Source organism: Epinephelus moara, chromosome 19, assembly GCF_006386435.1.
Source record: "Epinephelus moara isolate mb chromosome 19, YSFRI_EMoa_1.0, whole genome shotgun sequence".
Classification (NCBI taxonomy): domain Eukaryota; kingdom Metazoa; phylum Chordata; class Actinopteri; order Perciformes; family Serranidae; genus Epinephelus; species Epinephelus moara.
In genome coordinates, this window is record NC_065524.1 from 15,117,919 (window position 1) to 15,145,368 (window position 27,450).

Below are 27,450 nucleotides of genomic sequence, written 5' to 3' on the forward strand. Positions count from 1 at the left end.
GTTAAAGTGGAGCAGATCCTAAACACACTGAGCTCTGATCTGATGACGTTCTTGTCTGCACATTGTATTAACCAATCACAATCAAACATTCAGATATCCAATAGGTGGCAGTAGAGGTAGACTGAGTATAGTTGAGACGTGTACAGTTGAAACACCCTAAATATCTTGCCTGCGCTGCAAGCCTGAGCCGTGATTTTTACTCAGCACATGCGTATTAGCATCCTCTTTGGTGGTGGGAAATTTGAAGAGTGTTAGCATCTCCAGTCTGAAGATATCAGCAAAAGTCTTTTTACTAGGGTAAGAATTTCACTTTACCATGTCCCTTCCACAATGAATAGCTTATTATCCTTTTGTGACCATTAAACATAACTTACATCATTGCAAACATTATTCTGTGCCCTAAAAACTCACATATTTCATGTTATCTTAGCATGTTAGGTCACTGCATAATCTAGAGAAATACACAAGGTGGTTAGCGGGGTACAGTTGAGACACAATGTCTCAACTGTACCCGTGATAGAATTCTATTACATCACATGCTGTTAAGTTGTGCAGCGTAAAGATAACAGGTTACAAGTCATAATAAGCAAAGAAACATGCAAAGACACAAACAAAGAAAATGAAAATAAAATTTAATATTTGTGATACTTGAACTGTGTTATATTAATGGACATCTTTTTAACCATGAATGATATAAGGATAATTTAGCGTGTGGTGTAATAGGCAAGGTGGTAGAACGGGTACAGTTGATACAGCCTTTATTGGATGTGTGTAGCCTAGCCTACTTCAGAGTTCAGAAATAAAAAGGCATGCAGTGTGTGTGTGTGTGTATGTTAGCTATCTTGTGTAGCCTGTATGGATTTTTTTGTTTATGTTTGTCTTCTTGTGCTATGCCTATTGCAGGATGCCCCGCTTCAGAGCTAGGACCACAAATAGGGGAGTGCCAGCACAGGTCTTGACATTTTAGGCATTGCTGGTGTTTTATTATTGCTTGTTTACAATAATATTCCATTGTTTTTAATTGTTTCAATAAAGAGAAAAGAATTTATATTGAAATATCTTGTCAAATTGTCATTTTTTAAAAAAGTTTATTGTATTTACAATTGATGTTCAGTCATCATCAATGGGTTTCAATAGGTGTCTCAACTGTACCATGGTACTGTCTCAACTGTACACATATGGGGTATAGTTGAGACAGTACAGTGGTAAAAATGCAATATTTATGACCTGATTGTGGAAAAAATCAACAACTTATAAATGATATTCATCAATAATGACTTGATATATACAAACAAATTAAACTGCATATGAAAAATCACTTACTTTCAGTGTATAGTTTTTGTGCAATATCTGTTCAAATATGGAGAAGCAAAAAGTGTCTCAACTGTACTCAGTCTACCCTATTATGTTACCTCTTACAACTACGATATTCTGTGAGAATATTACATACTTAGTTCAGCGATATATGAATCTTGGACTACTTATGGAAAATAAGTTTTTTATTCTGCGTCAAAGTTCGGCAAAATATCCTTGATCTTGTCCTCTGTTAAGGATTTTGACACAGGATTACTCGAAAACTACACAGTAAAAATACTTAAAAAATACTTGTCTTACCTGTCTCTACCTGGAGCTTGCATGTACGGAGCCTGGGTTTGGTTGAAGGTGGCAGTGCTGTTTGGGCTGAGAAAGCCATGTGTAAGTAAGGTAAAGGAGGTTATTGGGTTNAGGATTTTGACACAGGATTACTCGAAAAGTACACAGTAAAAGTACTTCATATTAGTTATACAAGTAGTCTAGGAAGTACTAAGCTCAGCGGTATATGAATCTTGGACTACTTATGGAAAATACGTTTTTTATTCCACATCAAAGTTGGGTGAAATATCCTTGATCTTATCCTCTGTTAAGGATTTTGACACAGGATTACTCGAAAACCACACAGTAAAAAGTACTTCATATTATTCATGCACGTAGTCTAGGAAGTACTAAGTTCAGCGGTATATGATTCATGGACTACTTATGGAAAATACGTTTTTTATTCTACGTCAAAGTTCAGCAAAATATTCTTGATTTTGTCCTCTGTTAAGGATTTTGACACAGGATTACTCGAAAACCACACAGTAAAAAGTACTTCATATTATTCATGCACGTAGTCTAGGAAGTACTAAGTTCAGCGGTATATGAATCATGGACTACTTATGGAAAATACGTTTTTTATTCCACATCAAAGTTGGGTGAAATATCCTTAATCTTGTAATCTGTTAAGGATTTTGACAAAGGATTACTCGAAAACTACACAGTAAAGTACTTCATATTATGCATACTTCATGTTATAACCTGCTGTTACCACATTTAAACCACACACACACACACACACACACACACACACACACATTGATGTAATATTAAGTCAACAGTGCATACCTTCAAAACTGAGTGGAGATAATATCAAGTTCATATTATTTTACTTTAGTTTAGTTTATCAAACTTAAGGTTTATCAGGCACTTCCTGAAGCCACCAAGATATTCTTCTTCTCAATGGTCGTCTCCCACATCACATACTGTCTGATAAGTTGGTCTAATGCACACTCCACAGCAATGAAACCACAAACAAGCACTCAAAACGTTACACAATAAACCTTTCACATTTCATTACTGCCATATTCTGAAGAAGTATGAACCACTGAGCTGGGAAAACCTCATCATGCATAAAAATATTTGTCTTGTATAAAAAGATAATGCATGGTTCAGCACCTCCTCCTCTATCTGGCATTGTAACCTTCAGATCCACTGCTGACAGAGCCACTAGAGAGGCAGCTAGGGGAGACTGCACAATCCCACTGAAAAAAACTGCATTCAGCCAGGCTGTTTTTTCATCAGTGGAATTCAGTGCCACAAACAATTAGAGAGTCTCCATCATATCACTCATTTAAGTTTAATGCCAAGAAATGACGTGTTAACACCCAAAGATGTGAACACTGATACCCATAATATTTAACTGTAATGTATTTATTGGGGTTTTTTTCTATGCCTTTTTACAGCTGGCGAAAGGACAGCTGATGAAAACTAGCCTTCCAGCTAATTTGGGTGCATTTACATTTGTTAAAATGTTGATTACTGCACACTATGCCTTTCCTTCAATATATATATATTTTTTAAAGTTAATAACTACACCTGTGGGGGTGCTAATCCAGTGTGCAGGTTTATGTCTTTGTAATGCAACCTCCGTCACGTTACACTCTCTCATCATTTTGTCTTTTTAACACAGTTTAATCATTCCTCCTCAGATTTACTATCAGAGCAGTCCTGGGTGGTAAGGCGTATCCTGATGGTGTGGGGAAGAACAAGAAGGAAGCCAAACAGAACGCAGCAAAGAATGCTCTGAGAGTCTTGTTTGGGGAACCAGATGACTCTGTAAGATTTTTACATCTCTTTATTGTTACACAAGCTGCACCCCAATATCATAATATAACTAAACTTTTTGTTTTCAAGCCTGGAGAGGAGAAACAGAGTGGTGCATCAAGCCAACCAGAGGAGGAATTGGATCCAAAGGTGTCAGACATCTGGTGAGCACAAACAGCCACAGCACATTGGTTTCTGTTTCATTATTCTGATTCTGTTGGATTATGACATGTTTTAATTCTAATCCGATTTGTCTTGGTGTTACAGTGATAAGATAAGGAGCGTGAGTGTGAGAACCAAAGACGAAGGTCTTACAGAGACAAATTTCATAGGAATCGTCAACAGCTACTGTCAGAAAACAAAAAAGTCCTCTGATTACATCTTAGTGAAAAAATGTGGCCCACCTCATAACCCTCAGTGAGTATTACTGAACACGTTTAACCTGAATAGACACCACAGACACTTTTTAAACTCTTCATTGATATGAGAGAGAAATTTTAACATGATGATCCAAATATTTGCTCGCTGCCTACACAGATATTTCTACAAAGTAGTGATCAACTGCCCTGTGGGTGAGGGCAAGAGTGTCAAGGAAGCCAAACAAAATGCAGCTCGCCTGGCTTGGTCTGCTCTTCAAGAACAGTCAGACTTGGACAGCAAGGTATTTAATATTTTCTACTCCCTTTGAATAGTCAAATTAACACTCAGTTGGCAGTTTATTTGGTTAACCTAGTTAAGAGTCGTGCTGCTATAAACTCTACCTCTGTGAAGGCTCAAATGTTCAGTTTTTGTTTTAACTGTTTTAGAGAGGTGTTGATTCATTGTAAAGGATGCAGTTTGTGATGCTGTTGATCTGTATTGCATTATACAAAGAGGAGTTTCTGTCCTAAAGCCTACCCTCCTGATGTAATGGAATGAATACAATGTTTGAAAGGAAGGGTCATATTGAAATTTTAGGTGTGCTGATGGATTCACGTTGTCAACTCATGCAGCTCATGTAGCATTACAAGTAAACGTTGCGCCTTAAGAGTTGCTGGCTGTCGGCCCAGTGAATTAAGTTATGTTTTTTTCTTAGTCTACAGCTGCTGCGAGAGGCAGCAAAACATCCTTTCATTTTGTAGTTATAGTTAACTCATAAATGTAAGACTATGTCTGTGCCACGGTATAAACGATGGTTACAAAAGCCACAAAAACAGCCACAACTCAGCCCTTAGCAGAGTGACCATCTGCTATTGACCAATCAACAGACTGTAATGTTCACAGCTCCACCTTTTAGTACCAGATCTGTGTGATAGGTACCCCAACAGAAGGGTGACCAAAAATGGGGACGGTATGGAACAACTTTATTGGTACTATCCACCACTTTTCACATTGGAAACTGAAAAAAATGCGTACCGAACTGACCTGAACTGTACCTGACTGCTTGGTGGGCTTTAGAAACACTTGTAAGTACAACACAAAGAAGTACAGCCATGGGTAGTTTGGCAGAGAAGCAGACATTTCCTCCCAGATGCTTCCTGATGCTTGTAAATACAGCACCAATGACTACTTGTGATCTCACCCCACCTACAGAGGGAGTCACTCCAAAAGACTATATACTACCTGGCTAGTCTGATGTGGATTAGACCTTGTCTGTCATCTTTCTTAAATAATATACAACTTAATAATCAGAGCAGGGTTCTTGATTTTAAATCTATTTTATTATTTTATTTCTAAGGTTGCTGTGAAAGACAAGAGTATTGGAAGTAGTCAGAATGAGACATCCACCCAGTCAAGGTATGAAAAAAAACAACATTATTTAACATGTGTGTTTTATACTAGTGTGGTCTTAAATCTCTCTCCCAATAACCTATATATAATCAAGAAGACACCTCTGTGTTTTTGTTCTCAACAGGTTTACCTCAGACTTCGATCCCATGGAGTGTCTTGGCAGTGGAGTCTTTGGGTGTGTTTTCAAAGCAAGACACAAGCTGCTGAACAAGTTTTATGCTGTAAAGATTATCTGCTGTGAAGAGTAAGTATGCAGTAGTGAGGTTACAGTGTGCAGTATTTGTGCCCGTATTTTGTTTACTGATGCATTTTCTTATTTTCCTTTGGATCAGGAAAGCTCTTCAAGAGGTGGAGACATTGTCTGACCTCCACCACCGTAATATCATCAGATACTACACATTTTGGATGGAGGATTCAGGATACCAATGGGACATTTCAGATGGCAGTTCAGCTTACACTGTCAGCTCTTTCAAGTAAGTGGCATGCACTTACCTTATTAACCTTTTACTTCAGGTTAGGTGAGTGTTAAATCATTTTCTCTTCTTATTTTTGTAGGCCTCCAGATAAGTCATCGTCAAAATACCTCTATATTCAGATGGAGTTATGTGACACCAAAACACTTCGAGTGTGGATTGATGAGAAGAACGCTCCGTCTCTGCAAGACTCCAAGAGAAGAGAAGAAAGTCTAAGAATTGCTCAGCAAATAGTCAGTGGAGTCGAATATATTCACTCCATGAAGCACATCCACAGGGACCTTAAGGTGAGACCCTCACCACCATTTGCTAGTATACGTGAACACATGATTATTCAAGGTTTTTTGGCCTTTTGTACTTTATTTGAGAGAGGATAGTGTACTAAAGTGGGATGGGTTGGGGGGTGGGGCGGGGGGTCCTCCTCAGGACATTGCTGTTAGATGGCATGCACTGTAACCACTTGGCTACCAAGGTACCCAAAGTCTGGTTCATTTTTAAGGCCAGTATTCATTTGATTTACATTAAATTAAACAGAACAATAACAATAATAATAATAATGTTAACAAATGCTACTTGAATAAATGATTTTACTCACTTTTTTGGGGTCTACATTGAGAAAACAAGACAGAAAATGTAACGAGAAATTTTAAAAGAGACACAGAGAGGATAATGTTGCAAATGATTTATTTTTTATTCCTAAATGATGAAGTAGATAAACACAAGGCCATTTTATGATCATTTATCTAATCAAACTGAACAATATCCCAATGAAATTCACTGACTGTTAAGATTTGATTCTGGTTTCATCCACAGGTACCTTAAATTAATTCCAAGCTCTAAGTTCACTAGTTCACGTGTTACTGTGTCCATCATGTGAGGAGCTAGATGATTATTTGTTTCAAATTCTGTTTTTGCTTTTCAACAATTAGCCTACGAACATCCTGTTTGGACTGAATGGAGAGGTGAAGATTGGGGACTTTGGTCTGGTCACCAGAGATTATGGCAGTGATGATGATGATGACGATGATGACTCTGCTGTGAAGGAGAGAACAGGGTGCAAAGGAACCCCATCTTACATGGCTCCTGAACAAGTGAGATGGTCTATACTAAAAATGTCTTTTAACTGTAGCATTGTTGTGTTATTATTAGTTATGTTCTTGTAATAGGCATAATCAAGTAGACTACCTCTGTACCTCCCACACTTATAATGCTCCTGCGTTTCCTGACACTCAGCCTCACTTTGCTGTCGGCAGTGTGAGCAGTAAAATCAGCACATTTATGCAAACATTTTATAACATTACACAACATTGTTTTTAAACTTCTTTAACCTTATGAACATAACTAGTGAGTCTAGCATGATTATTCAAGTGAGGATAACATCAGGCTGCTCCAACACCTTTTACCAATATTGTGTTTTTATTCTATCACAGAGGTCAGAAAAGCCATATGACCGAAAAGTGGACATATTTGCTCTGGGGTTGATATACTTTGAACTCCTTTGGAAACTCTCTACTCTTCATGCAAGAGCCGAGGTAAGTCTTTCATGAACAGAACATAACATTGTGTGTTAGTATTAAAGTTGCCACTACGATGTTACCATAATATGCAGGCTTTTTGTCTGCTATAAATATATAAAACACCAGCTAAGTAAACACCAGTGGGTGATATCTGTTTCGTATGGTATGTACTGTAGCAAAAGCAGTGTACCATAGATAGCAGATAAGATGGAACTCTATTCATATTTTAATGTGTTTAACTTGTCTTGTAATAATTTGGAGCATTCAACAAAGCATTATTTAAATTATAATTACATTTCCAGGTAACTTACATGTGTTTTTTCATCTTTTTATCACTGCATGGATACCAGGTTTGGATGAATGTCAGAAGTCAGAAGCTTCCTGAAGAGTTCTCACTGACTTTTCCCGAAGAGGTACATAAAAATATTCCTGTTATCCTAACTGATTGATGAGGATTCAAAACAGGGCTGCTGCTGTCTGTATGTAAATGATGTCAAACATCGAGCAGCACAGATAACAGTGTTTTGAGAAGAGATCAATCTCTGTCAAAGTTTGTCAAAGATGTCAGAAATACTGTCAAGTGGAGCTTCAGCTATATTGAAATGCGACAGCATTTATTATTGTTAATATAAAAATCTTGGTAGCAGTTGTTTTTGTTGTTTTTTTGCAGGACCAGATCATCAAGCCAATGCTGTGTGAGAAGCCAGAGGACCGACCTGATGCAAGTCAGCTGAAGACAGAGCTAGAGAAGTGGGCGCTAACATTCAACTCACAAAATGTGCGTCAGGAAAATGCAACATACTGATTGTCACAAGGATTTGTCACAAGTCTGAGGAGTGTATGAAATGATGTCTCCTCTGTGATTTAATGCAGTGATTTGATATACTGTATTAAGATGATGTGTAAATATGAAAGGTGATTAATATTTGTGGGAAAATAGTTATTTACTGCACTTAGACACAATTAAAGAGCAATCTAAGAAGGGGACCTAATATTATCAGTTTTATAATCAGTCAGAATGAAACAAAATCATTTTTATTGTGATATAAATAAAAGTTACTTTTACAGTAATTCACACCTGTCTTGTTTTTAATGGTTAAATGTATTTAAAGAGATGTAACATTACATCCTTTGGTTAATGTTTTCAGTTGGAAACCATTTAATTTCTGAAGGCAGAGCCTCCGTTTGTTATGTTGTTTAGTTTGCTTGGTGGTTTTTGTTTCCCCTTTGCATACATTCATTATTAAAAACAATGGGAAATAATGTCAACACTTCTATTTTATTTCAAGAATTAATTTAAGTTTTGTGAGAAGCTGCTGCACCTGCAATGCACTTGTAATTCAGTCAGTAAAACTACAGCATTACAATTACATGTAGTTACATTTTTGTGTGAAAGACTCACAATTCTCTAATGACAAGGCACTTGATCACGGGCTTCAAGCTTAAGGGGAACCAGACTGAAGGTAACCTGAACCACACACTCGTGGGCAGGCAGCATCATAATTATTTATTTCTCCATTGCCTTCAATACAATCCAGCCGCCACTGCTGAGAGAAGAGTACCACAAGATGCAGTAAAATGCCTCCACAACCTCCTGGATTACTGACAGGTGGAGCCCAGAACTATATGTCCTAACAGGTGGTGAGCAACACATGAGCACCACAAAGGACTGTCCTCTCACCATGAGAGTAAGCTGTGTTGTAGGTGAGGTATTCAAGTTTAATGGAAACTGTAACTGAACACTAATGCAGTCAAACATATTTTGCTTTTAGTAGTTTAGCATCACGTGTATTATTGTATGTATTGCTCTTCACCTTTCTGTACTTCAGAGTTCTTAATAATCTGTGAAGATTTTAGTAGGTGGAGTCTTCAATTAAGTCCTCTGGTGGTTTTGCCTCTCCCTGCACTGTATTTTATTAATCATTTTTCTTGCCTTTAATTGTGTAAATTAATAAATTATAGTAAGCGTTTAGTCAACGTGAAGAACAGGTAGGCACAGTGGCTTATCTTCCTACAGGCGATATAGGCAGCCGCTTAGGGTGCTGAATTTTATAGGTGAGGTGTTGTGACAAAAAGAGCTACCCGCTCAGAATGACCATCAACACAAACTGCGCATGCGTAGTGCGTTTAACAGACAAAATACCAAAAATAAAAAAAATCCAGAGGACACGCCCATATTTTAACCACATAATGACCTACTCTACTTTTAACAAAGATACTGTATTGCTTTTACCTACATTCATGACACTAGAGGTACATTCTGGTAGATGTGTCGCTTCCGGTGAGTCATTCTGAGCGGGTAGCTGTATTTGTCAATACACCTGCACTGGATGGGCACTTCACTGACGCTACAAGCACTTCAAGCACTCAGACTGACCTACTAACACAAACTGCTCATTCATGGTGCGTTTGAGTGACGAAAAAAAAACACCAAAACCATACCAGGTGACACAACCATACGTTTAACCACATTTATAGTAACATATTCTGATGGATAATTCCTACCCTGTATAGCCTAATGGCCTACTCTACTTTTAACCACATTGTGACAGATATTTCTACCTGACAGAATGAGCTGCTCTAGTTTTTCCTACATTTATAGAACTTGTAGTCCATTCTGATAGATTAATTTCGCTACTGGTAGGTCATTCTGAGCGGGTAGCTCCATTTGTCAGAACAGACGCCAGCAAAACGTAATTTAAAATACATATCTATCTATCTATCTATCTATCTATCTATCTATGTACATATATATGTATATGTATATATTGTATTATTGTAAAAAATAATTATCGAGACAAAAGAAACACACCACTTTTACTACTGCTTTACAAACACTTTTCCCGGTGTTACTTGAAGATACCCACGTATTTCATCATTATTTGATGTTGCCATGGTGTGTGACGTTTACTGAGAAAACGAAACTTAACCTTAAAGTGGGTGAGGCTAAATTGAAACTGAGACTAAGCATAGTTTATGAAAAGACACTAAAAAGTGTTGAGAGGAGAATTGATTTTTAAGATCATTATTTTTAATGTAGCCTAATTTGAGTTGATATTCTGACTGTTGTGTCGTTTGTAATGGACGTAGCTAAACTGAACGAGTATGCACAGAAAGAGCGCTTGGAGCCGCCGAAGTATGAGGACGTTGGATGTGTTGGCCCTGCTCACATGAAAACGTGAGTTGCATTGATTCTTTACGAGCTGAAAAGTTGGGCATGTAGGATCTGAAGAGACCTGACCTGGGACTAAGAGGACATATTGTTTTATTAAATGTTAGGATAGGAATTTCCCATGTTTTTTGTTTGTAGAAGAAATAGTGCTCAAAGTCATTCAGTGTCCTGGGGTTTGTAATCTGCTGTTACCACATTTAAGCCACACACACACATTAATGTAATATTAAGTCAACAGTGCATACCTTCAAAACTGAGTGGAGATAATATCAAGTTTATATTATTTTACTTTAGTTTAGTTTGTCAAACTTAAGGTTTATCAGGCACTTCCTGAAGCCACCAAGATATTCTTCTTCTCAATGGTCGTCTCCCACATCACATACTGTCTGATAAGTTGGTCTAATGCACACTCCACAGCAATGAAACCACAAACAAGCACTCAAAACGTTACACAATAAATACGGTGACCAGATGTCCCCGATTTCCGGGGACAGTCCCCGTTTTGGGTGAGCTGTCCCTGGTAAAAGCTGTCCCCGAAAATGTCCCCGATTTTGCCACTGAATGGGGAAAAATGCGTGCAGACTCAAACGCCAGTTATTACGGTAGTCGATAAACGCATCGCCAGAGAAGACGTCGTCAGACGTACAGACGTTATCAGGAAGCACGACCAGACGCAGCAGCATTAACAACAACAATGTAGAGGCAGCAAAAAGGAGAGAAGAGGAGACCGGTGGCCGCGTTAAATGGTATGTTGTGTTTGAACTTATTTATTTTGTGTGAGCTGGCAGTAGACTTGACTGTGTGTGTGTGTGTGTGTGTGTGTGTGTGTGTGTGTGTGTGTGTGTGTGTGTGAGAGAGAGAAGTGAGGTAAAGTAAGTATGATTGTAACATACAGTGCATAACATGCAGGAGAGGAGATAGAAGGAGAAACTGGCTGAATGTAGTCTGTCCCCCTGATGAGTGACTTTTGTGAGTGCACTTTATAAATGTAGGCTTCTTTGATTTTAATAAAGTAGCATTTTGTTGTTTAGCCTTGCTGATGCTGTTGCATGGGGGATACAGTTATTTTTATTGTATGAAAAAAATCATATCTGCAGTAGAAAGTTGTACTTTGGAAATTTGGTTTGGTACAAAGTGGTACATGGTCTGAAAGGTTGAGGAACCTCTGATGTAGGTCTAGCACATTTCAAACAGAGGCAGTTACATAGAGCAGATAAAAAGGAGCACAATGACTAAATTATATAAGTATATTACCAAAACTGATGTTATTTCTTTAAGAAACTATTCACTTACTATTGGCTCTGTTCTTCAGTTTTTCTCATGCTCTCCTCTGCTCTTATTCTACCCAGGCACCTGAGGTGGAGGCTACGGAGGTGGATGAATGAGGGGATCACGGTGATGTCATCCCTTTTTTTGATTGCCACCTTTTGTGTCATAAATATCAGTTCAGGTATGAGTTGAAACCTTTGACCAAAAAAATCCATCCTCAAGCTAACAAGATTAAGATATTTTTGTCTTCCTCAGTGGATGGATGGTTGGTGATGTCACTCATTTGTTTGATTGCAACTTTTTTTGTAATAAAAGCTGGTCAAAATACATGAAAAAGTACTTGTCCCTGTTTTTTATTTCATAATGATAATATTTAATGATTTTTCACCACCGCACTGAAAATGTCCCCGATTTTCATCTCAGAAATCTGGTCACCTTAACAATAAACCTTTCACATTTCATGACTGCCATATTCTGAAAAAGTATGAACTACTGAGCTGGGAAAACCTCATCATTTATAGAAAATATTTGTCTTGTATAAAAAGATAATGCATGGTTCAGCACCTCCTCCTCTATCTGGCATTGTAACCTTCAGATCCACTGCTGACAGAGCCACTAGAGAGGCAGCTAGGGGAGACTGCACAATCCCACTGAGAAAAACTGCATTCAGCCAGGCCGTTTTTTCATCAGTGGAATTCAGTGCCACAAACAATTAGAGAGTCTCCATCATATCACTCATTTAAGTTTAATGCCAAGAAATGACTTGTAGACACCCGAAGATGTGAACACTGATACCCGTAATATTTAACTGTAACATGTGATAGTGGATTTTGTCTGTACTGGTATTATATGTGATCTGTTTTACATGCTGTATTTTACTGTTTTTAATTTTTCTAGGATGCCTTTTTACAGCTGGTGAAAGGACAGCCGATGAAAACTAGCCTTTCAGCTAATTTGGGTGCATTTACATTTGTTAAAATGTTGATTACTGCACACTGTGCCTTTCCTTCAATATATATATTTTTAAAGCTAATAACTACACATGTGGGGGTGCTAATCCAGTGTCCAGGTTTACGTCTTTGTATTGCAACCTCCGTCACGTTACACTCTCTCATCATTTTGTCTTTTTAACACAGTTTAATCATTCCTCCTCAGATTTACTATCAGAGCAGTCCTGGGTGGTAAGGCGTATCCTGATGGTGTGGGGAAGAGCAAGAAGGAAGCCAAACAGAACGCAGCAAAGAATGCTCTGAGAGTCTTGTTTGGAAAGCCAGATGACTCTGTAAGATTTTTACATCTCTTTATTGTTACACAAGCTGCACCCCAATATCATAATATAACTAAATTTTTTGTTTTCAAGCCTGGAGAGGAGAAACAGAGTGGTGCATCAAGCCAACCAGAGGAGGAATTGGATCCAAAGGTGTCAGACATCTGGTGAGCACAAACAGCCACAGCACATTGGTTTCTGTTTCATTATTCTGATTCTGTTGGATTATGACATGTTTTAATTCTAATCCGATTTGTCTTGGTGTTACAGTGATAAGATAAGGAGCGTGAGTGTGAGAACCAAAGACGAAGGTCTTACAAAGACAAATTTCATAGCAATCGTCAACAGCTACTGTCAGAAAAAAGACAAACACCCTGATTACATCTTAGTGGAAAAACATGGTCCACCTCATAACCCTCAGTAAGTATGACTGAACATGTTTAACCTGAACAGACACCACAGACATATTATTAAATCCTTTGATAGATTTGAGAGGGAAAACTTAACACCATAAATATATTTCCCTGTTTCAAAACACAACACAGGTTTTTCTACAAATTAAGGATCGACAATAAGGACTACCCTATGGGTGAAGGAAAGACTGCCAAGGAAGCCAAACAAAATGCAGCTGGCTTTGCTTGGTCTGCTCTTCAGGAACAAACTGACTGGGATAGCAAGGTATTTAATATTTTACATTCCCTTTAAATAATCAAATATACACTCACGCTGCCAGGTTGAAAATGCATGTGAAGCATCCATGTAGCTTCTTTGCAGCAACATCCATATTTGAAACAATGGCAGCTGTCATTGCTGCATAAGACTCTTAACAGACATGGAGGTACACATAGTGCAACTTGACTGGTTTGTGGCGGCATACAACCGTGTTACAGTAATTCCCAACTTACTTTCAGTTATTTTCTTACACTAACAGACGGCAGCAGAACTCAAGACCAGCTACTATTGTATATCTTTTAAATGAAATGGTTAACTGGGGTGAAATTCTACATTAAATAATGTCTAACATTCTGTGCATTTCAGGTGTCCGTTAGATCAACAGTGTCTGAAGATGGTGAACCATCTATGTTGTCAGTGCCGTCAGCTACCCCGTAAGGCCCTTACTGTAATTTTTAGGGGAGCAGACTATGGAGTTAAATACTGAGAAAGCTGTACTCATGTCTCTCGTTGTATTTCCCTAGGGAGTCCCATGAATCATCAACACAAAGCACGCCAGTGATCACATTCAAAGATTCAACCCTATCTAAGGCTCAGGTTTGTTCTCTCATAATCATAAAAGAAAGGTAGGTGAAGCAAAAATCAACACATATAATAGTTACAGATTGCTGCAGACTAGTAGCAGCATTGTAAGAGCAAGTAGTTTAGTTTAGGTCCATATTTGTGGTTTAACAAGATGGAACAATGACATTACATAATTGATATTATCTGACATAATTTTAAAGAGGGCTGCAGGACAGTACATTGTTTTATTTTCAACATGCTATAATGCAACAACTTATTGTGAATTGTAGATGCCCTCAAGGTTGACTGCTTCTAACGATGATGCACCAGCCAGGTTGTCAACACCAACTTCACTGTAAGGCTCCTATTGGCCCTAGCACTGAAACCAATTGTAGAGTTTAATACTAAAAAGGCTGAATTCATGCATATTATTATATTTCCCTCGGGAGTCTCTTCCGTCATCACAAAGCACATCAGTGAGTGCAATCACCAATTCATCAAAACCCTCCGAGGCTCAGGTCTGTTCTCTCAATATCATTAAAAAAATCTTATAAGGCAGAAATCTACTCTTATATTAAGACTTAAACAGACTAGTAGCAGGTTTATTAGAGCAGGAAAGTTTAGTTTGTCTAAACTCAATAGTCAGAGCAGGGTTCCAAATTTTAAATCTGTCTGTATCTCTTTTATTCTCTAAGGATGCTGTCAAAGACAAGAATATGGGAAATGGTCCAAAGGAGACATCCACCCAGTCAAGGTATTAAAAAAACATTTTTAATCTAGCATTTTGTAACGATGTGATCTCAAATCTCTCTCCCAATAACTGATGTACAATCAAGAAGGCACTTTTATGTTTTTTAGTCGTAACAATAGCATTAATCTCAACAGGTTTACCTCAGACTTCGATCCCATGGAGTGCCTTGGCAGAGGAGCCTTTGGTCGTGTTTACAAAGCAAGACACAAACTGCTAGACAAGTTTTATGCTGTAAAGATCGTCTGCTGTGACAAGTAAGTATGCAGCAGTGAGGTTACAGTGTGCAGTATTTGTGCCCGTATTTTGTTTACTGATTTATTCTCTCGTTCACCTTTGGTTTAGGAAATCTCTTCGAGAGGTGGGGACATTGTCTGACCTCCACCACCGTAATATCATCAGATACTACACATTTTGGATGGAGGATTCAGGATACAAAGGTGACAATGACATCTCCCACCAGTAAGTATGATGCACTTACTTAAACGTACGTACTTAAAATCCAACATAACTTCGTAATGTAAAGGAGAGTAATTATGTTAATATTTTCCCATTTTAAATCTTTCTTTTCTAGATCTACAGAAAATTCATCAGCAAAGTACCTCTATATTCAGATGGAGTTATGTGTCACCAAAACACTGAGAGGGTGGATTGATGAGAAGAACACTCAGCCTCTGCAAGACTCCAAGAGAAGAGAAGAAAGTCTAAGAATTGCTCAGCAAATAGTCAGTGGAGTCGAATATATTCACTCTGAGAAGCACATTCACAGAGACCTTAAGGTGAGACCAGACTCTAGTGTGTTGAGGCAAAGCTGATACAGAGGCTACCTGTATGTCACTTCAGTGTTTGATAGGGCTGGGTGATGTACAATTCCCCAACTGAGGACATTGCTTTAAAAGCATGATATATGAAATTATCATCCAAAAAAAAAACTAGATAGAAATGATTATAGACTGGAGACACATATGTTAGATGTTGGTTTCCTTCAATCTTTGTTTTTGCTTTTCAATGGTTAGCCTGCAAACATCCTGTTTGGCCTGAATGGAGAAATAAAGATTGGGGACTTTGGTCTGGTCACCAGGGATGATGATGGCTCTTTTATGGACAGAACAGAGAACAAAGGAACCCCCATCTACAGGGCTCCTGAGCAAGTGAGATGATCTTTACTGAACAACACTTGTCATTCTTCTGAAATGCTTTAACAAATCTGTTTCTCTAATCAACCTAATTACACAGACAACCTACATGCATGAATTAGAAATGCTGCCAGATTTCATGAAACTCACCTGTCTTTACTGTTGAGGTTTAAAATGAAAAAGTTTACATCAAATGTGTTACAACCAGGGCTGTAGTGAGGGGTTTACACACAAAATTCTTTGAGCATTATATAGCAGTTCAGAACACAACCTCACCTAACCCACTACTCCAGAGTGGCACACCACCCCTCCTCTCAGAATCAGAATCCCATTTATTGTCGAGTAAGGTTTCACACATAGTACAAGGAATTTGCATTGGTGTTTTGGTGCATTACAACAAACAAACATAGTACTGAAAAGTATTGGCAAGTACCGGAAAACTCGAGAAATATAAATTTTAAAAAAGGAAAAAAATACAATACAAATATGAACATTTTGAAAAAAGCAAACTTTTGAAAATATGTACAATATATCTGTTAATAAGATGAATAAGCTGTACAGTTTCAGAAGTAGTTGTTTGTGCAGGAATGTGCAAAATATTGCCCAGGGAGTGTGCAGAGGATCACATTATATTAGTCAAGAAGATGTGCATTAAGTTAATGCATAGAGACAGTGTAGTGTCTCTGTGGTTTGTGGTTTGAAGCAGGCTGGTACATGACTTGTCAATACTGTGTTTTTGTTCTATCACAGTGGAGGGAGAGGAACTATGACCGAAAAGTGGACATATTTCCTCTGGGGCTGATATACTTTGAACTCCTTTGGAAACTCCCTACTGGCCAAGAAACACGTAACACTGTGTGTTATTATTACAGTTATTGTAGCATGTTTCAGTTTTCTTGTATTTATGTGTAATGTTCAACAGAGCTTAATTTTAATTATTAGTCAATTTCAGGCAAATGACTAAGACGTTCTTTCATGCTTTTATCTCTGCATTAATACCAGGTTTTGATTGATGCCAGAAATCAGAAGCTCCCAGATGACTTTTCACTGACTTTTCCTGAAGAGGTAGATTACCATATTCTTATTATACTATTTTTTTTACTGTGGCAGCACAGACAACAGTGTTTTCAGAAGATATCACTCTCATTTCCAAAGTGTAATAATGACATTATTATGTTGCACTGCAATTAATTATTGTACTGTGGAGTAGCAAGCAATATTTTAGTATGACAGCATTTATTATTGTTGGTACTAAGATCTCAGGAGCAGTTGTTGTTTTTTGTTTATTTTTTGCAGAACCAACTCATCAAGTTGATGCTGCATGTGAAGCCAGAGGACCGTCCTGAAGCAAGTAAACTGAGGGCAGAGCTGGAGAAGTGGGCGCAGACATTCAACTCACAAAATGTCTCTGAGGAAAGTTACAGCTCTCTCTTGTGATGGCTGTGATTTCATGAAATGAGTTGATTACTGTTATGGGTATGATTTTGAAGGGAAATGGTTAATGTACTGCACTTTGAAAGCACAAGGCCTTACATTCACCCCCACACACACACTCACGCACCTATGGCAGTGGGTGGCAGTTTGGGGTTCTTCAGCAAGAATGTAAGAAAATCAGACTTTCATGACATTGTTGCTCAAATAAATCTGGAAGAATATTGGTACCATTCCTCCCATTTGTTAAGAGGAATAATCTCCCTGTCATTCCTGATTGAAGCGACTTATTAGGTGGGCTTCAATAGTTTACTGTTTGCTGACCAATGTGTGTGCACCTCAGTATGCAGACAGGAGGTCAAATCATCAATCATGCAATTAATGAACGGGTTTTATAAACAGGGAATGAAACATGAAATCAAATTTTATCACGATTTTAAAAAGTAACTTTTGCTATACTTCCCATCTGTCCAGCTTTTGTTCTAAATAATCATGTGCGGGTACTTTCTTTGTTCTTAGTTTATATTGTATGCTATCATGGAAAGAGTCGTATGTATTTAAAAATGTCACATCACAGGCTTTGTTTTGTACTGAATATATGAAGTTTGAGCAAAATGGTCATTTATCCACACTTTTTACTTGAATTATATCCATATTTTCTGTTAAGAGGAGATACATGTCTCTCGTGTGTATTGCATGCCTTCTTTCTAATAAAAAAAAATGAAGAAAAAAACAAGTGTGTGTGTGTTTTACATCTGTATAAATTATATTCAGTTTAACTGTCCCTTAACTCCTTCTATTGTTTTGTATGGTAACATTATTCTTCTTTCAGTAAAGTTGATGTAGAAAAACAATTAGACATTTTAATTGGGCTCTGGGTGAGTTATTCTTATTCTTACATGTCCAGTTTATGGCGGTAACATGCCAACTTGTTGTTTGCCGCCCCAAAGAATGTCTACGTCACTGGACTGTGAGCAAATCGGGACAAGTGTGAGCGCCATTTAAATCTGACCAGCAGTGCAGAAGAACGTGTGTGTTCACGGTTTTCTTATTCAGGATGGAGGAAAATAAAAACTACATTGCTGAACTACATAAGTTTGCACGGGGAACAGGCTGTGAGCTGAAATATGAGGACGTGAGATATGAGGAAACTGACGGCATTAAAAGGTATGTTTCGCGACTTGATAGTCCCATCTACTTCCTGTATCAATGTCCCGGGAACTACTGTAACCTGCGCTTACTTTTCAGCGGTGGGGAAGTTAACCAGACATGCACTTGTAAAAGCAAACACCAATTGACTCCTTTATTTCTTCTAAAAATGAAACGTAAGTGTTCACCGAGTTCACACCTTTGTGCGCATGTCCATATTTTTGTTGGTGTCCCTGTGTGGTCAAAAAGGGAAACACCCGCTAATTCAATAAAGCTTCATCACAGCAGACATTTTGATTTGTCATAGTACCAACAACACAAGCACCACAAATAACATAATTGGTGGTTCTGTAATAGTCAAGTGTCCCAATAAGTCATGCGAGTGTGACAGTGAGCCAGCATGCACAATACCAGGACCCTGAAACAGGAGCAGCTACATTTTATTAAGCATTTTATGATTTTTTTTTTTTACACCTGTGCTTTAACTAATGTGTCAAATGTTTTGTGTTAAAAGTAAAAGCATAGTATCGCGATACTTTTGTGTGGCAGTATGGTATAGTCACACAGTGCCAAGTATTGATTTCTGTTATATAACTCAACTCAAATTTATCTGTAAAGCACATTTAAAAGCAACCCACGTTGACCAAAGTGCTGTACAAAAGGAATAAGATGCTAAAGACTGTCATGTACACAGCTCGCACATTTAGAGACACAACACACACAGACACACTTCAGAGAAAGCCAGATCACATTAAAGGGAAATTTCGGTTTATTTCAACCTGTCTCCTATCGTCCTAAATTTGTTTCAAGTGACTAGTGACATAGAAATAATAGTTAGCATGTTAGCCGTTAGCCTAGATACAGCCGTAGCGTCAGACCTGTTAAAACGTAAGTGAACGGGCAACCTTCAAGTGCAAAGTTAGTCCACTAAACAAGCTTTTTTTCCACAAAGATTGCCTCATATCGTTAGGATAAATGTCAGAGAACATATAGAAAATGACATGTAAACGTGTTGTCTTACCTTACCGGTGTGCTGCCATGTTTGTTTACCATCTAGCTCTGCTTTCCAAAGCGCGGCTGGAAAGCAGAGCTAGATGGTAAACAAACATGGCAGCCATGAGACTGGCCATGTGCAGTCTGTTCCTCACCGTCTGATCAGAAATCTGTCTGTGGTACCGTTGTGCAAATCTTGCCTGTAAATCTCTGGGAGAAAGCCTACGATTCCTCAGTGAAGCAAGGGTGAAGAACCGGTCTTCTTGGGTTGTTATCTTCCTACGACACCCACTTCGTGGTCTGTCTTTGACTTCACCAGTCTCACAGAACTTGGTCCTAAGTTTGGAAATGGTACCAGGGCTGACACCAAATAATGCTGCCACTCTGCGTACTGAACACCATCTTCCAGTTGCCCCATTGCACTGGCCTTATCCTGAAGGGACAAACATGGCATGTTGATGCTTGGAGCACACACACGAACTCAACAAAGTTGCAGGGTCCATGCACATAAGTGCTGTCAATTGGGTGCCAATCAGGTGCCAGTTGTTGTCAAATGCATGATCCTTACAAGTTGTGCCTTGTTGTAAATGTGACTAATCAGGCTTTCCAACAATATAAAATACAATACCAATTGGTATTATTAAAGGGGAGAAATAATTGACCCAAATAACGTTTCCAAACTTTATTTGAGGAGTTATTTATCAAGATTTTTTTAAAATTAGGTTTTCAGATGCCACCAAAGTCCGTCAGCATGCTTGTTGCACATTTTTTCTGGAGCTTTAAGAGTTTGCCAAATTTGCTGCTGATCTACACTTATTGCTGCTTAGCTTTTTTGAAATACCTTATTATAAAACTTGTAAACCATTGTAGTACTCTGTAAACTCCAGCACAGCTGAAAATGTCTATGAAAGATGATAAAATGCAGAAAAATTCCTTTTGTGTTTCAGATGGTCTCCTGTTCAGCTCTATTTGATAATGGTGCACCAGCCAAACCGTCCACACCACCGACTACACTGTAAGTCACCGACTGATTGTAAAGTTTGATTTGTTGAAATGGTTTGCTAATATATCACTTGGTATTTTCCAAGGGAGTCCAGTGATCTACAATCAAAAAGAGTGGCATCAACTTCATGTGACTCAGTTGTTTTCACCAATTCATCAAGTCCTCCCATGGATCAGGTCTGTTATTGCCTCTCTAATCCCCAACTGTTACCATTAAAAATACATTTGGGTAATTTTAATCAATAAATTAACCCCAATAACATGTCTGAGAGTTTGGTATGTATTTGAAAATGTCAATAGCACCATTTTCTGTATTTCCAATTACAAAGGACCAAAATCCTGTTGTGAAGCCCAAAAGTCGGTAAGTCACCTTAAGACCCACTCTGAAGCGACAGTACATAATATTCTACAAAATATTATGTCAAAAATGTCAAAAAATAACATTAATGATGCTCATCATTTTTCATGTCTTTTAGAAAATTAATACGTTTACAAGATGCCTGTGAAAGCAGCAAAGAGGTACAGTGGCCATGTTGGAGATCTGAATCATTTTAATGATTAAGTAGTGTTTTCTACAATGTAAGCTCTTTATCATGATTTATTTTGTCCATTTAGGATGTGATTATTCCCAGAAAAAGGAACACAGGAAACAGCCCCAGTGAGAATATATCAGCTCAAATCTCAAGGTAATCAAAACATTGAAACGCTAGACATGTATTTTCTTGGTATGAATTTCCTGTAGTGTTTAGTTTGAGTGTTTGTCAAACAGCTGACATTTATTTTGTTTAAGCAGGTTTACATCAGAGTTTGACTCTATAGTGTGCCTCGGCAGAGGAGCCTTTGGTTGTGTTTTCAAGGCAAAACACAAACTGACAGGGAAGGATTATGCTGTAAAGATCGTCCTCTGTAAAGAGTGAGTCAAATATTACGTAATGATGTTCCATGTTTTTAAAGCGCACTTCACTGTATGATATATAATTTATGTATGTTGTGCAAAACAAGTTGCAAGTTTCAACTTTGTTATTCTTTGGATCAGAAAAGCTCTACGAGAGGTGATGGCTTTATCAGACCTCAGTCACCGCAACATTGTTCGATACTTCTCAAGTTGGTTGGAGGATTCAAGATACCAATGGAACAGTGCAGATGACAGCTGCAGCACTTCACAGTAGGTCACATCCATTTATTAAAGTCCTTACTTACTGGAGGCGCAAAATTTCTTCATTTATCTTTTCTTACTTTTCTAGGTCTTCTATTGATGATTCATCGGTAAAGTGCCTCTATATTCAGATGGAGTTGTGCAGCACCAAAACACTCAGAGTGTGGATAGATGAGAAGAATATTCTGAATGTGAAGAAATCTCTGCGAGACTCTAAGAGAAGAGATGAAAGTCTAAGCATTGCTCAGAAAATAGCCAGTGCAGTTGAGTACATTCACTCCAAGATGCTCATCCACAGAGACCTGAAGGTGAGACGAAGAGAATAAAATCATCATTTATTACATCACGTCCATCATGAGGCTACAGGCTTGTTTATTTCTCTCCCACGGTTAGCCTGCCAACATCATGTTTGGGCAAGATGGAGAAGTGAAGATCGGAGACTTTGGTCTGGCCACTAATGAGAACGATGACATCGCTGAGAACCTGATAGAGAGAACTTGTTACAAAGGAACTCCATCTTACATGGCTCCTGAGCAAGTGAGATGTTCTTTACTGAACCTATTTTATTTAATGTAATGTAATGTGTCTGATGTTCTACAAACAAGCACATCTGTACAAATCAGAATGGCTTTATTAATTAGTTACAATGACTATGAGCATAGCTGGTCATGTTTAATATGAAATGAAAAAGAAGAGACGATAAGATGCCTCATGCATTTTGTTAACATTGTGTTCATGTTTTTAACAGAAGAGTCAGAAGAATTATGACCGAAAAGTTGATATATTTGCTTTGGGGCTGATATTCTTTGAGCTCCTTTGGAATATTCCCACTGCTCATGAAAGACATGTGGTGAGTAGTTGTGCCAGAATCCAAAACTGTGCTTTGAGCATCATTATCATTAGTTCATAACTTGTTTATGTTCAAGTTTTTGTAAAGGCACCAGGCATGTTCATCAGTTATCCAATTATTTCAGGTCAGTAGAGCACATTGAGCAACTTATCAGTTTCATGTTCTTTCTCCTTTTTATTGCTGCATGACTTCCAGGTTTGGAAAAACGTCAGAACACAGAAATTTCCTGTAGAGTTTCAACGTAAATTCCACCAAGAGGTAGATCATTTTGTTCATTTTGTCATTTGTCATTTTGAACTGCTATTACAGTTGTCTCTCTGTTAAACCTCAAAATATGAGGAGCCAAAATAAGACCATTGCTTGTGATAATGACAAATACACAGCAGAGCAGATAATAGTATTTGGGAAATATAGCAATCATGCACTGTCAGTTTGACATAATTACTTCATGCAACTTTCTTTTGTGTGTGTTTGTTTGTTTTTCATGTTGCAGTACATTATAATAAAGCCAACGCTGTGTGAGAAGCCAGGAAAGAGACCCGAGGCAAGCAAGCTCAAGACCGACTTGGAACAGTGCTCTCGCACGCTCAACACTCAAGAACTAGTGCGTCGTGGCAGCAGGACGGTCTGATGATTTTAAAAAAACAGCTGTTTATATCATTCTACCCATGAAGCTGAGGGGTATTCCAGAAAGCGGGTTTAGTGAAAACTGAGTATGTTAACCCTGAAATGAGGGAAACTCTGGGTTTTCAGTTCCAGAAAGAGAGGTAAATCAAACTCTGAGTCAATCCCCATGGCAATTGACTCTGAACCTAACCTGCTCGCTGGCAGGTTTTCTTTAAGAAACCCTGAGTTTTTCTCTGTCTCCTCCCTCTTGCACGCTGTTTCCTTTCCTCATTCATTCCGTCCGTGTCAAAGCTTGTATCGAAGTACATTAATTAGCGGAGATTTACCGTCTGTCACAGTCTAAATCCTGCTGGATATTAGTTTGTTACTCAGGACTGTCTTAAGTTACTGAATTTATGCACATCAATCATTTCTTTGGACATCAGCTTTTGTCTTTACATTCAAATATTACACAGCGAGAATTCACCCTCAACTCAGAATCAAACCTCTGTCCTTTTTATATTTATTATTTTTTATAACACTGTGCACAAGGATCAGACTGTCAGTCTGTTAGAGCAGCTCCCAAATGTTTATTGCACATAATGTGTAGGTCTAATTATTTAAATTTTAAAAATCGGTATGAAGCTTTAGACACGTAGTATCAATGACTAATGATCTCTATCACTGATGTCATTGGTCGCACTGATGGAACATAATTCCTATAGCCTAATATTGGGGATTATATGTTAATATTTCTGAGTGAGCAATGGTGCAGCATTTCAGTGTCTTTAAATTTACTACATTTGTAGCTGAAATAAAGTCACTGAATGCTGTTGAGTCAAGATACAAATAGATGTCCAACATTTTAAAATCTACTGTATTTTAACCTCAACGTCTTTTCAAGTGCAAATCACCAAACATATTATTACTGGGTCAGACTGTGAGTTTACAGTCATGTCTTTATGTCTTTGATCTATAGCCTAGCCTATATGTTTTAAATCTTCCTATTTTTCAGTTGCTGCCTCCTGTGTTTTTCCCCATCAGATTAAATCTGAACAAATATATTATTATATATTATTAATATAATGTAATGTATCTACAGCCTGATACACAGCCACTTTATCTGCATTAAGGAAATGTAAGTCTGATAAATGATGAATAAACGGACAACACTGAATAAAACTCTTTTATTAACTTTATGGTTAACTTATTTACACTTTCCTCGCTCTGACTCAGGCTCTTCTTTTAAAGATAAACGTGTACCATCTGCTACACACGCATTAATATCTCTACATTCACTGGATTAAAATGGAGGCCTGTCTTTTATTTACCTGTTGCCATGGTGAATCGTGGAGTCGGAGCTCCATTGATGATGGCTTTTTATTGTCGGCTTAACTCAGAGTGAACATACTCAGAGTTGACTGAACTAACACGAATCAGCTGTTCTGGAACCGGTAACTCAGAGTTTCCCATCTCAGGGTAAATCAACTCAGATCTCAGGGTTAGACTCAGAGTTTGTTGAACCTCCTACCTGGAATACCCCTCTGGTCTGTTAGGATCTCCAGTGTAGAGCTCAACCGATTCATTGGTTTGGCCGATTAATCGATGCCGATAGGACTTTATGTGAATTATTATTAATGGCGGAACGGGGTTCTGATAGTAGCCGATGGCTGTATCCTCCACTGGTCACGTGGGTACAGCCATAAGGATTTTGCACAGCTTTACTTCTCAAGTAGGGGAATAATAAGGTTGCTGGTTTTAGAATAGCATTATGTGCTTTCTCTGTTTTGCTAGCAGGAGTGGTCGTTAAATTTCTGCTGGCATTAAGTAGCAATCCCATCACTAGCAATGTGTGATAAAAAAACTAATAATAATCTAAACAACTATTAAGTCCTAATTACTTTGAGACTGGGTGGAGCCGGTTCTCAGTGCACTTCAGCCATAAATGCAAAACAAACTTTCATTCTCATTTTTCACCGTACGTCAGCTATGATTTTCTCAGATAGCAATTATCCCCGCAATTTTCTGGCGATTATAGAATGTGACTTTGTCCCCGGGGAATAGCTGATTTTACCGCAAGGCTGTTGAGTGCCGTTCAGTTGTCTCTCGGAGCTGTTCTGTGATCATCTGCTTTGCTAGATTTTTAAAATTTTACTGCTTTTCTTATGCAGTGGGGGAATAAATTCCCTCATAACAATGATTTTATTCAGTGTTATGAGCAGGCCACATTTAAGCTTTTTGAAGACCTACATAATAGGATAAGAAACCTTTCAGCTTTCCATACCAATTTGGAGTCGGCCTACCCTCTTTCAAATAATCCAGCCACGTAATTATCCATTGATTAAATTCAGTCACCCAGTTTGATCCTCCTTTGTTTTGGCACTATGTGCCCAAAACATATAATCCACTTGGGACAATAAAGTTTACTTTATCGTATCTCAAAGCTCCCCCTAAAACCAGCTTGGTGCCATAGGCGTCGATTCTGTGCTTCGGGGCCCAAGCAGCAAAGGAGAAGTCCAAGCACTCACGTTTGCCAGCCTACAGCTGAAAGCAAAGGTTAAAGCACAAGGCTGCAAGGAGCAACACTTTTCTCTTAAAGACTCAGCAACAAAGGTAGTACATTTAAACATTATAAATGAGAAGTTGACTAAACGTTCAGATTATATACGCAGTCTAACCAACTCATGTTCACATTTTGCAGCAGTGCCGTGATCCTGCTCACTCAGGAATATTAACATAATTTCACATATTATAGCAATTATGTTCCATCAGTGCTACCAATCATCCAATCATATCATGCATTGATCCTATGATCCTACGTGTCTAAAGCTTCATACCGATTTTTTTAAATTCTTCTCAAGTGTTATTGGCCAATTGCTATCGGTTCTTTCCTGCTCCAAACTGTCATCATTATATCGGCTATTAAAAATCCACTTTCGGTTGACCTCTACTCCAGAGTATGTTAAATATTTTACAATACTTTTATACACATTTTTAAATCATACATTTCTGTGATTTTATATGACATCTTGTTTTAGTCAGCAATAAGGAATGAGCAAAAAAATGCATTGCTTTGTTGTGCACTTTGTGCTTCTTTTTGAAAACGTTGCTGAAAAATCATAAATGTATGATCTGAATAAGGTTAAATTAATTTTATATTCTGCCATCTACTTTATTTTGATTTTCGAGCTGTGCTTGTCCTATGAATTTAAGCCAGACGTCACAGTCTCGTTGATGTGACAGATAAATGTACACCGCAGGACATGTTTGCATATGTTCTACAGTCTTTGTTGAAACATTATTTTTAAAATATGTTTTATGTCTAATTGGATAAAGAGTAACTAAACCCCAGAGTTTTGGCTGAAGTGAAAAAAGTATCAACATGGGCTGGTCTAGGAGGGGCTAAGGCATGCACAGTCACTTTTTGGTGCTGTGGAGGAGTACAGTGGTGGTGAGGAGTGGGTTGGTTGGTGACAAATGCGATCCTTGCTAGATGGTAACCCTGGATTTTTGAAAGTCTTGTGAACTGCTTTAAAATATTCTTGGGGGGGTTCGGTGCTTTGCTCAAGAGCACCACGGCAGTTCCCAGGAGGTGAACTGGCACCTCTCCAGCCACTAGTCCATGCTCCATATTTGGTACGAATGGGGACCTGATCAGGCGACCCACCGGTTCACCAACCCAAGTCCCCATGGACTGAGCTACCGTGACCACGACTGACAAAAGCTGCCACCAGATCAGCCAATAGCAGAATTCAATTACAAAAGCCAGGTTTCAACCAGTACAGAGCGGTTGCTGTGCATTTTATAACAGAAGCATGCAGAATTTAAAATACTTTTCACTAAAATGTCAAGATTTGGATCAAAATCCATCGACAACAATCCTCAATACCCATATGCATTAGTTACTCTTTACTGTATACAGACACTGCCAATGTTTGTAATTCATTTTTCTATATTGTATTTTCTTTTTGCATGCAGCCTTCAGTTTTCAGAACATAACTGAGTCTTTCTATGTAATAAATCTCTTTAACAAAGGTCTAGTCTCTGCTTTTGGTTTGGGGACTCCACTTAATTAGCATGTCTTGGTAATTGATTTATTTGGTTACTGCTCTTTAAACTTAAACACGACATCAGTCCTCATAGCTTCCTGTGTCACATTACTTTTTGACATTTCAACACACATAGGTATTTCATCAATATATTTATTAAGATTGTTTTACAAAGATAAAAACCTTGTACACATATATACATGTATGCTCACACCTAAAAAGGGCAC

At 38.1% G+C, this 27,450-nt stretch overlaps 2 protein-coding genes across 2 annotated transcripts in view; both read left to right on the forward strand.

The window, feature by feature from the left end:
• LOC126407138 (interferon-induced, double-stranded RNA-activated protein kinase-like) overlaps positions 1-8,286 on the forward strand; it is a 14,198-nt gene extending 5,912 nt beyond the window's left edge. The window contains exons 8-20 of the mRNA XM_050071823.1: positions 1,919-1,938; positions 3,285-3,411; positions 3,490-3,563; positions 3,667-3,816; positions 3,937-4,060; positions 5,117-5,175; positions 5,294-5,413; positions 5,502-5,642; positions 5,725-5,929; positions 6,572-6,733; positions 7,073-7,174; positions 7,510-7,572; positions 7,830-8,286. Coding sequence (XP_049927780.1) covers positions 1,919-1,938; positions 3,285-3,411; positions 3,490-3,563; positions 3,667-3,816; positions 3,937-4,060; positions 5,117-5,175; positions 5,294-5,413; positions 5,502-5,642; positions 5,725-5,929; positions 6,572-6,733; positions 7,073-7,174; positions 7,510-7,572; positions 7,830-7,964 — 1,482 coding nt within the window. The 3' untranslated portion in view covers positions 7,965-8,286. The remainder of the gene's footprint in view (positions 1-1,918; positions 1,939-3,284; positions 3,412-3,489; positions 3,564-3,666; positions 3,817-3,936; positions 4,061-5,116; positions 5,176-5,293; positions 5,414-5,501; positions 5,643-5,724; positions 5,930-6,571; positions 6,734-7,072; positions 7,175-7,509; positions 7,573-7,829) is intronic.
• Positions 8,287-10,081: 1,795 nt separating this feature from the next.
• Positions 10,082-27,184, forward strand: LOC126407139 (interferon-induced, double-stranded RNA-activated protein kinase-like). The gene is made up of 28 exons (XM_050071824.1): positions 10,082-10,337; positions 12,756-12,882; positions 12,961-13,034; positions 13,138-13,287; positions 13,413-13,545; positions 13,906-13,973; positions 14,064-14,136; positions 14,799-14,857; positions 14,989-15,108; positions 15,197-15,313; positions 15,426-15,630; positions 15,868-16,002; positions 16,738-16,842; positions 16,990-17,052; positions 17,284-17,420; positions 18,475-18,553; positions 20,508-20,575; positions 20,649-20,739; positions 20,892-20,923; positions 21,039-21,081; positions 21,178-21,248; positions 21,356-21,475; positions 21,599-21,727; positions 21,807-22,026; positions 22,112-22,255; positions 22,467-22,568; positions 22,764-22,826; positions 23,062-27,184. Exons 1-28 carry the CDS (start codon positions 10,240-10,242, stop codon positions 23,197-23,199), a joined length of 2,964 nt encoding a protein of 987 aa, XP_049927781.1. The 5' UTR covers positions 10,082-10,239; the 3' UTR covers positions 23,200-27,184.
• Positions 27,185-27,450: the final 266 nt, after the last annotated feature.